At 43.8% G+C, this 11,248-nt stretch overlaps 1 protein-coding gene across 11 annotated transcripts in view; it reads right to left on the bottom strand.

The window, feature by feature from the left end:
• LOC135208437 (uncharacterized) overlaps positions 1-11,248 on the bottom strand; it is a 579,462-nt gene that overhangs the window by 123,576 nt on the left and 444,638 nt on the right. For all 11 annotated transcript variants that reach the window (XM_064240610.1, XM_064240608.1, XM_064240615.1 and 8 more), the window contains one exon: positions 8,768-8,971. In XM_064240610.1, the coding sequence (XP_064096680.1) occupies positions 8,768-8,971 (204 nt within the window). The remainder of the gene's footprint in view (positions 1-8,767; positions 8,972-11,248) is intronic.

An 11,248-nucleotide genomic window follows, 5' to 3' on the forward strand; every position in this document is an offset into this window, starting at 1 on the left:
AAAATTAGTAAATCATTTTTATAACAAAAATGTACATATTTAGTCATGAAAATATCATCAAAATACACTATAATTGGTGAATATTTATTGATGGATAAATACATGTTAATGCCAATTGGTTAAAGTGAGACTTTCCATGAGAGAGAGAGAGAGAGAGAGAGAGAGAGAGAGAGAGAGAGAGAGAGAGAGAATTTCCTCCTTATAGTAATTATTATATGTGGGCCATAGATGAACTTTCATTAGGCAAGGTAAACTTCAATATACGTAATATAATTTGTACAACAAAATCTTAAATAATGAAGACCTTACATTACACTTAAAATATTCTAGATATTCACAGAGCAATCAGCTTCCATTTTGTTCCTAACCTAACCTAACTTGTACTTTATAATGAAGATTTTTAATTTAAGAGATTACTACTCAAAAGTATCACATCTAAAATGATAGCAAAACATAAGAAAGGGATTTTGACGAAGGAAAAATCTATTTCTGGGTGATTGGTTCGTGTCGCCCTGTGAAACCCACCCCTCTTTTTCTTACCCACCCTGCAGGCCAAGATGGACATCTTTTTAAAAGGATGGCCACTAGAGGCGCTGCACTCCGCTTGGCGTCGGTATTAGTAGTAGTAGCGGGCGCATCACCCTTTGGGATCAGCTCTCTCAGGTGGGGGATTTTGATGTGGGAAGTTCTAAATGGCAAATGGTTCGTGGTAGTGGTCTCACTCGCCCCGTTACCATACCGACACTTCTTTTATAGAGTGAGCGAGTCAGTTATACTGACATCTTCTTGATTTTATTTTTTCTCTGGTATTTATTAGGTTATTTACCTAGAAATAATGAACTTAAGGATTATTTCACAGGGCGACACGAACCAATCACCCAGAAATAGATTTTTCCTTCGTCAAAATCCCTTTTCTGGGCTCAGTTCGTGTCGGCCTGTGAAATAGTACCAGAGAAACAGCCAAGATGACAATGGAGGGTCAAAATGAAACAATAAAATAAAATAAGATTAGAATATAATATAAGTGAATCAAAGGTCCAGTTACAAGATTATAATATAAAGGTACTTAAAACTAGCTTAAATTAATCAATGAAAAGCACAGTTTAGTACAATGGTAACAAAATAAGTATTTAAGGAGATTCACTAAAACTAATCTAATATTTACAAAATATACAAAATCCATTGTGTTCTACCCTAGCAAAAATAAGGGTAGAGACACTGAAGCACATTTATATGTACAATATGTGGATGCCCCTAGCGAAAAAATAAGGGGCAGTCCACCAAAATCAACCTAGCGGCTAAGGCTAGAGGACCACGTAGAGCATAGCAGTAGGGTGAGACATGTTGGACAAGGTAGGTAGAAAGGAGACCTGGATCTTTTTAACTACAACTACTGTGCAGAATCAGGGGAAACTATGTTTCCCGCTGCCACTGCTGAAAATTTCAATGATTCCAAGGACTTCAGGTAATGACGTTTGAAGACTGTCGGTGATTTCCATCCAGTATATTTCTTAAGATCCTCAAAATTCATATGCTGGAAATAATTAATCGAAGTAGCTACTGCCCTGATATCATGTGCTTTTGGGAAAATGATTCAGGTTTTGGGCTTGCTTAATGAAGTAAAGGATCTGCTGTCTGATTCCTTTAACGGATAAGGTGCCACCTCTTTCCCTCATAAAAAGAGGGCCTGAGGATCTAGAGGATGTCCCGATGACACGGGAAAGGCTCTTAAGGTCAATACTGAAACAAAGGGAGGGATCCTTGGGGAAGAGGAAATGACTTTCCAAGGGGCCCCACCTTGCTAGAGGATCCTCATTTTTTAGCTAAAAAAACTGCAACTCCGGGAAAGAAAGCAAAACTTCTCCTGAAGGGAGAAATTCTACATGACCCGTATCTCTGGATAGAGCCGACAGTTCTGAAATTCTGGCCCCTGAGGCCAGGCTTAATAAGAATAACGTCTTTCTAAGTAGCATTATAAATGTGCAAGACGAGTTGTCAGTGTCTGAGGCTAGTTTGAGGACGTCATTTAAAAACCATGAAACTGAAGTAGGCCTTTCAGAAGGTCTAAGTCTAGCACAGGCTTTGGGAATAGACGTAAAGTAGGATTCTGTTAAGTCTATTTGAAAACCCAACTGAAAGATTTTCTTCAAAGCTGATTTATTAGTGGTAATTGTGCTAGCTGCTAAGCCTTTTTCAAACAAAGATCTGAAAAAGGATATGGCTAAGTTAATTGTCATGGTTGTAGTGTTCGTTTCCTTCAGGAAAGATGCCAACTTTTTGACAGCTGAGTCATATTGTTTAATAGTTGATTCCCTCTTATCTGATTCTAGAAAAAGAATGTTTTGGGGATCAATGTTAGCATCTTTTTTAGCCGCAAACTTCATGAAGTCCATAAAGTTAGGGTTTGGAGAATTCCTGAGGAAGCGAACACAGTCCTCATTTGTACTGATTGCGATAGCTTGGGGTTGGGAATCCATTGAGGTCGGAGACCCAACTCTAGAAGCAGGGGGTACCAGTTGCTCTTTGGCCAATCTGGAGCAATCAGGGCTACTTGACCTTTTGAAAGTCCTCAGTTTGCTCAGAACTTTCAAGAGAAGATTCATTGGAGGAAAGATATAGATCTTTCTCCACTGACTCCAATCTATCAACAAGGCGTCCGTGGCATAAGCCAGAGGGTCCAGGTTGGGGGCCACATAGCAAGGAAGCTTGTGGTTCGCTTGTGAAGCGAATAGATCTACCTGGAGACCTGGTACTCTCCAGCATATCCACTGGAACGACTTGACGTCTAGAGACCATTCTGATTCCAGAGGGACTGAACGGGACAATGCGTCCGCTATAACATTCCTTACCCCTGCCAAGTGGGTGGAAGATAGGTGCCATTTGTGCTTGTTCGCTAGAGCGAAAATGGCTATCATGACATGATTCACGTGTTTGGATTTGGATCCTCCCCTTTTGATGCAGTGCACTACTACTGCACTGTCCAAAACTAGCCTTAGATGAGACTTCTTTGGGGGAAGGAGCTTCTTTAGGGTAAGAAAAACTGCCATTGCTTCCAGCACATTTATGTGGAGCTGGCGGAACTGAGCGGACCAAGTCCCCTGAACTTGCTTGAATTGAGAGTATCCTCCCCAACCGGATAGGGAGGCGTCTGTGTGAATCGTTAACGCCGGAGGAGGATATTGAAGGGGAACTGTCTTGGAAAGATTCTTCACCTTCGCCCATGGACGGAGCTGGTTGCGAAGGATTTGTGGAATCACTGACAACTTGTCTCGAGATTTGACATTTGCTCTTGAGCGCCAAACTCGATTTATATCTTTCAGTCTTGCTTTCAAAAGGACGTCCGTCACTGAGGCAAACTGAAGGGAACCTAGGATTCTTTCCTGGTTTCTCCTTGAAGCTTGTTTGTTCTTGAGAAATTGCCTCACTGACTTGGCTATCTCTTTCCTCTTGATCACAGGAATTGACAGATTGTGGGAGGATAAATCCCATTGGATGCCTAGCCATTGGAAACGAGTCTCCGGAGTGAATCTGGATTTCGTTTTGTTTATCTGGAACCCCAGATGTTCCAGGAATTGAACTACTTTCTTTGTGGCTTTGAGACATTCCTCGACGGTTAGTGCCCAGATCAACCAATCGTCGAGGTACTCTACTACCATTATCCCTTGTGATCTCAGTTGTTGAACTACTACTTCCGCTATTTTCGTGAATACCCTGGGGGCTACATTCAGTCCGAAGGGCATCACTTTGAAAGAGAATGTCTGGTCTCCTAGTTTGAAACCTAGGTATGGGCGGAAGTGTCTCGCGATGGGGATATGATAGTATGCGTCTGTAAGATCGATAGAGGTGGTGACGGCCCCACGGGGAAGTAAGGTCCGTACCTGCGAGATGGTCAGCATTTTGAACTTGTCGCAGCTAATGAAAGAGTTTAGCTGGGACAAGTCTAAGATTACTCTTCTTTTTGACGAGCCTTTCTTTGGCACGCTGAACAAGCGCCCTTGAAATTTTAGATGCTTGACTCTCGCCACAACTCCTTTCTGAAGGAGCTCCTCCGCATAATCTGTCAACTCCTTTGACGGTACTTGGAGAAATGATTTGGTTGGTGGGGGATCTTTGATCCAACTCCAACCTAATCCCTTGGACACGATGCTCTGTGCCCATTTGCTGAACCCCCACCTGTGACAGAAGAGGAACAGCCTCCCTCCTACCTGGGGAGTCTCACTGCTGCTGTGCGGGATGACCTCCACTTCCCCTCTGAAGTGCTTACCCATGCTTGCAGCTCTTCCCGAACCTCGCTGACGAAAGTTGCCTCTCGCCCTGCTTCCCCTCGAAAACCTATTAAAGGTAGGGAATGCTTGGCTTTCATACATGGAGTTGAAAGCCGGCGAGACGGTGTACGAGGTTGAGGGCTGGTTCTGAGGGGATAGCAGGAGGATGGGCTGGTTCTGCTTCGATGTCGAAGGCTGACCCGGTTGGGTAACTGGGACGGCCTGGACAAGTGCTGCTGTTGCTGGTGCTTCTGGTATGGCTGGAACCTTTTGGTTTTCTTCAGCTTTTTACCAGAAGAGGGTGGGTTCTCCTGCTTCCTCTTGGATGAGATACCCCACCTAGCTCTAAGGCTTTGATTAAGCCTTGAAGCCTCGTGGTGCACCTCATTCACAGAAGCTTCTGGGAACAGGTCCGCACCCCATGTTGGAAGCAAGAAGCCTATTCGGTTCGTGTCGAATGGTGGCTTCTTGCAACACATGCTTACGACAGTTTCTCCTAGCCGTGAAGAAGTCGAAAGCGTCTGCCTGGACCGACTGAAGCTGAGACTTAGCGAGGATCTTGAACAAAGGCTCCGTCGCGTATGAGAGAGCAGCCATCTCCGTAATGACTAGGGAGTTAAGTGATCTCCCTAGCCTAGTCCGTGCATCAAATTCTGCCTGAATAAGGCTATCAGGCAGTCTAGGAAGCTTCTCACCGAACTGATCCATAGCACAGTCCAGTTTTAGCTTTCCCACTGTAAAGGTGGCCGGCAGGTTCTCCCATAGTTCGCCAAACGCAGGGAAGAGAGATGTTGGCTCTGCTTCCCTTAGCTGCGGAATGGGTTCGTCCTTCAGCACAGTATGAAGAGTCGTCTCCACCATCTTTGTCGTAAAGGGGAGTGAAGCCTCCTCCTCTGTGGCAAAGATGGTGAAGGGACTCTTGAAGGCCTGGAGTTTGGTATTTGAACAATCCCAATCCTCCAGGCAGTGAACCCACTCTCTTTGGGCATGATCCCTGGTATACAAAACAGTCTCTCTAGGGATCTTGTCTTCCCTATTGAGCGCTGTTTGTGTTAGCCTGGCATATCCTATGAAAGGCTGAGTCAATCCGGCGGGGTAGAACTCGAAGTCCTCAATCCTTCTCGTTCCACACTCCGGAATGGAGATCATACCATCCTTGAAGGGAGCATAGGCTGCTACCCTCCAAGGATTATTCATAGAAAAGGCCGGAAGGGATTCATGAGGTGGTAACTGGACCAGACCAGTACCTCCTACCGGGAAGTTAGCCTGAGGAGCCTGGTTCAGGCCAGCAAAGCGATTATCGTGTTCCATAACACGATTAGAGAGGTCCTGAATCGATTGGCCGGACTAGTTGATGCTGCTGGAGAGTTGAGCAAACATTTGCTCAAATCTCGTGCCAAGCGAACCAACCATCTCTCCTACTTGTTGTAAAACTCCTGCCGAGAAGGTGGCGGGATCGAATGCACTAGGTGCCGCGATCCCGACAGGAGTCACCGGAGCCGATCCGGTAGCTACCGGAGAAGGTACTGGCTCGGCTGGAGCTCGGACCTTCTCCTTAGAAGCCTTGCTTCTTGACCCTCTTGAATGTGAAGAGTCGGATGCCGAAGACTTACGTGAGGAAGAAGACGACGACTTTTTGGGTGTCGTCTTCTGGAGGGTCTTTTGCTCTCTGTGTCCCTTCACTTTCGGGGGCACAGAAGCAGCAGGCGAAGGAGTAGGGATCTCAGATCCCGTGAAGCCTTGGAAGGAAGAAGAAGAAGGAACAGGAGAAGAAGATCCAGGTGCGCCCAAAGGAAACCCTTGGGCGCCCGAAGTACCTACCTCGACCAACAAATCCTCAACACCTACCACCATTGGCTCAATATTGATGTCCAAGGTGGCGACGTCCGGCACCGTTTCCTGCGTCGATACACTCCCGAAGGCCTCCTGTACCTCACGCTGAATGGAGGCTATGGCTGGGGCTGCCGTGGCGGGGTCCACATACCCTGTCGCTTTCCCTCCTGGGAAGATCTGGACAGCCAACTTCTTATCAAGGATGTACGGCTGTCCCTTGGCGGCGTTCTTGCCAAAGCCGCCTACCCAAGCCTTCAGGGTTGCTAAGGCGACTTCCTTCACGGCGGCAGCCTGAAAGAGAGGGCCGATGAAGCCTCTAACGGCGGAGTTATAGCTTACAATAAGACTTAAGACTAAGACATAGATATTTGATGGTAAGAAAAATTATCCAGCAACCTACTCACCCCATCCAAAAGCTGACTCACGAGGTCATAGCATATGGTACATGCCTCGTGGTGCCAGACGATCAGTTCGCCGTGGGTAGTGGCGCACGGGGCGTGGGTCCTGCACTCCTCGTGGCCACAGGGGTCATGGAGGACTGCATTGCAGCCTGGTTCCTGGCAATTGGTAGCCTGTAAGTGGAAGGATACACGAGTATCGAGAATACACACTTACAGCCTAACATGAACTCCGTTGCATGCCAGAGTATGCAAGTTAAAGTAAAACTAGTCCTCTACCGCAATACGTGTGGTTTGTAGGGCGGTCTGGTTGGGGTCCCCGGCGTACGAGAGCAACCAAGAGTGGTGAGAAAGCCCAGAGAAGGAAAAAACCACGACAGAGAACGGCGGAGGCAGTTAATGATAAGGTAACAACAATAATAATATATAAAAGGGGGCATGTATACTACAACAGAGAGTAAGACATGCCTTCCTTCTGACTACTAGAGGAGGGCCCAGGTAAGTAAGCAAGCTCCCCTCCGATAGCGGAAAGAAGGTAGTAGTAGGCAAGCTTTGAGACCACTAGTAGACCCCTACCCCGGCGGCTGGCGGAGCCAGTAACATTCAGACAACCGAAGGGGCCCCCGGCTAGTGAGCAGGGGCTCCGTCCGTCGTGGGAGAAACGGGGTGTGGGGAGAGCGAACGGGAACACCGGAGATGGCCGAGGCGACCGGGGGGAGGGGTGGCCAACCCCAACCCCCTTACACATCGGATACCCCAGTAACCGAGACTATAAATGGTCACACAGGCTCCCAGCTGACCAGGACTTCCTAGAGCCCCCTTCAGAGAGAGAGGGAAGTAGGCTATAATGGTTGTCATGACAACCGAGGAGGGCCCGGCCAGACCCCTCCCTTACCGCGCGGAAGGGAGGGAAGGGAGTGGGTAAGGCGCCCAGAGGGACACGTGATCGAGGGTGGACCAAGGTGCGGTAGCAACACAACCACTAGGCAGAGACCACGTGAACCCAACTGTACCAAACCTAGGTACTGGGCGCCTAAAGCTAGCCTAATACAATAAAATAACACTTGAATAATATAATACTAAATAAATAAATACATCGTAAAAGAATGGAAGGAACACACGAGTGAGAGAGACAGGAGTCCAGGAGAAGGCGAACCGATCCGAAGACCAGTCGACCACTCGGAGCCAGCCGTAGCCGATGAAGAGCAAAAGCTGGGATGCTGGACTAGGGGAAGCACAGTATAGCCCTAAATACCAAAACCAAAGAGATAATTGGGTAACAAGGTATGGGCTGTGGATTCCTAAATTCTAAAATATGATGTAAATAAGAAGATGAACGCAAAATAAGAGCCCATGAAGGAATAAAGACGTCCCAGTATGGAAAACTGGGAAATCTTAACAACACAAGGCGGCTCATGGCCGCCACGAGTCAACCGGGTGACCGTATATAACCTAAAAAATGGAAAATACTGGTCCCTGGAAGACAAAAGTACAAAAATTTAACCTTTCGGGCACTTAACTTAGCCATGGCGATAGCAGCGCGTTCCATCTTGGAGAAAATCCAAAAAAAAGCGATCACAACACAAGTGAGAAAAAAACGCGAGTGTTGTCGATGTGCTAAGATAAAAGGATGGCCACTAGAGGCGCTGCACTCCGCTTGGCGTCGGTATTAGTAGTAGTAGCGGGCGCATCACCCTTTGGGATCAGCTCTCTCAGGTGGGGGATTTTGATGTGGGAAGTTCTAAATGGCAAATGGTTCGTGATAGTGGTCTCACTCACCCCTGTTACCATACCAACACTTCTTTTATAGAGTGAGCGAGTCAGCTATACTGACATCTTCTTGATTTTATTTTTTCTCTGGTATTTATTAGGTTATTTACCTAGAAATAATGAACTTAAGGATTATTTCACAGGCCGACACGAACTGAGCCCAGAAATACATATAATAAATAATGTAGCTTACAAGAAATCCACTAAGTTGAGGTGTAACTTTTATTGTTATTTCATTATACATATATATTTATGGACATTTCTTCTTCTATAAAAGCTACCACTTACATGGCTTTTAGTGAGTGTGGCTACCAAATTTATAGGAATTTCTATGGACATTTATAATTTGTAATATTTCCCAAAACTTTTATGAATAAATTCGCCAAACAAATAAGCTTGTGTAAAATAAGGGATGACTGTATTAGGGTTGGGATTACCTTCATGCACATAGGTATAAGTGAATTTAGACTTTATTAATATATATAATGAATCAAAGTTTACCTCCATAATCCAGCAAGAAGCTCCAAACTTCCAGATCCTCTGAGAGAGTCTCTATGACGATACGACAATGACGATGGAATGCCAATACTAGATGAACCTCCTCCACAAAGCCCGTGGCCTCCACAAGCAGTAGAGAGAGAAGGAAGTGCTCTAGCCACCAATGATGGTAGCATTTCTAATCCACCTGATCCACGACGGCCATACCTGATGGAAAAGTCACAATTTAAACATGCCTAAAAATAAGAGTTCACAACCATATTGTTCTTGGAGAATATAAAGATTATTACAAATATTTTAATATAATTACATAAACCCCATATTTCATGAAAGCTTATCAGACTTTAGCCAACAAATTCTTTGTTCTCTGTCTGACCATCAAAACAAACAGATTCTTATAGTCAGAAGGTGAACTTTGTGTTAATGGCATATGCTCAAAACAACAGCTATCTGATTTACTATTTAACTAAAATATTTGTTCCAATGGAAAAAACCAATATACTAATTGTGCAACCTCTACATTGACAGAAGTATAACCATCGTAAATCTTCAGTAATACTACAGAAGAGTATTAAAATTTTCTTTGACTAAGTTGTACTAATTACAGTATGTATATATGTACTCTGGTGCTATTAAAATACCAGAAAATTCAACTATGAAATTTAATTCGGCATCAATATATGCTTTGCTATAACAAAAACATATTTAATACTCCCCATCCAATCTCGGCACCAAACAATGAGCCACTTGTAAAAAGAGTATCAATTTTTTATTCTGCTGTGCAGTCCAGAAATATACTACTCACCTCCTCTTTACTCCAATACAAATCCAGCAAAATTTCTTATAGTATATAATATGTATACAGCAATGGACTAGTAACTAAACCATTTCCCTAGCAATTTAGCTAAAGGCACTATCCCTTCTAGTTTCGAAACAGAAAATGTATTCTCTCCAAGTTGGAGGAACTCAATATATCCAACTTTCATTTTTACTACTTGGTTGTAGTATCTATGCCACTTGATCATCTTAGGTATTACATAGACTTGTGTTCTCTCTTGCTTGAGGTTACAAGCATCCTTTTCTTCTTGTACTTAATAAATTTTGAGCTTTAATTCACAATATGAAATATTGAATAGGTAGATATGAACTGTCTGTTATCCACTTCTACTAATATAAATTCATTTACTTTTACATTTTTTCATGTGTTCATAAAACACACAAACCACTACATTTGTACAGTCTTATGCTTAAGCTGTGATTGAGTGACTGTATACATAACATAAGAAAGAAGACCTTGAAAAAATCTACATCAAATCAGGTATGTAGATGCAGTTATGGTAAGCCTTGATTGCATCTAAGTGAATTGTATTTTCTCATGTAGGTTTAACATCATCGTTATTAGTAGTATGCAAGATGCCACTCCAGTTGGAGAAAGCAGGAAGCTACAAAACCATGAACCTCCAATAAGAAAAACTAACCAGTGTGGAAAGGAGCAGCAGTTAAGAATTGATTGCATAAAGTATAACACAAAACACTAAGTGAGATAACAGAATGAACACTATGGAAATGAGATGTGTAAACGCCTGCTCAATAGAAAAAACACTTGCACCTAATTTGAACTGATGAAGCACTTAAGATATGACTACATAACTAAGAAGATTACTAAATGCAGTCATAGCAGGAACACACAGTACCTTAAAGTTTCCTAGAAAACTGAGATACTGAACCTCATAAGACTGAAAATTATTTGCAAGCCTAGTACTACGTACAGTAATACCTCGACATATGAGCGCTCCAACATACAAGCATTCCGAGATACGAGCTAGCCTCTGAGCAAAATTTTGCATTGAGATAAGAGCAAAATATTGAGATATGAGCATGCTTACAGATGCTAACATTAGATGACCAAGCATTTGGGAGTGCTCTAAGCCCACTTCACTCATTCAGTTCACGCGGTTGTCAACTTCCATAAACACCTGAGCATCTCCCGTGTTGTGTTTGCGTTATATGATTTTCACTGTATTTGTGAACATTCTTTGTAATAAGTGATAGGTCCTAAGAAAGTGAGTGGTAAGGTTGGCAGTGAGAAGAAAAAACGCATGATGACGATGGAGATGAAGCATGAAATTATCGAGAAACACGAGCGTGGCGTTCCCGTAAGTGAGTTGGCACGTGGTTACGAGTGGAGTACATCGACAATATGTACAATCCTCAAACAGATGGATGCTATCAAGAGCACAAAGGCTTCCAAAGGCATAACTAAAATGTCTAAGTTACGGACAAATATAAATGACGAGATGGAGAGGCTTCTGCTGCTGTGGATTAAGGAGAAGCAGCTGGCAAGAGATAGCATTACTGAAACAATCATCTGTGAGAAGGCTAGCGCAATCTATGAAGATTTGAAACATGTTTTTTCCATTGTTATTATCAATAATTTGGGTATTTTTAGAGGGCCGGAATTGAATAAAGTATTGTCAGTTATTT

The sequence above is a fragment of the Macrobrachium nipponense genome, chromosome 35 (assembly GCF_015104395.2).
Source record: "Macrobrachium nipponense isolate FS-2020 chromosome 35, ASM1510439v2, whole genome shotgun sequence".
Taxonomy (NCBI): domain Eukaryota; kingdom Metazoa; phylum Arthropoda; class Malacostraca; order Decapoda; family Palaemonidae; genus Macrobrachium; species Macrobrachium nipponense.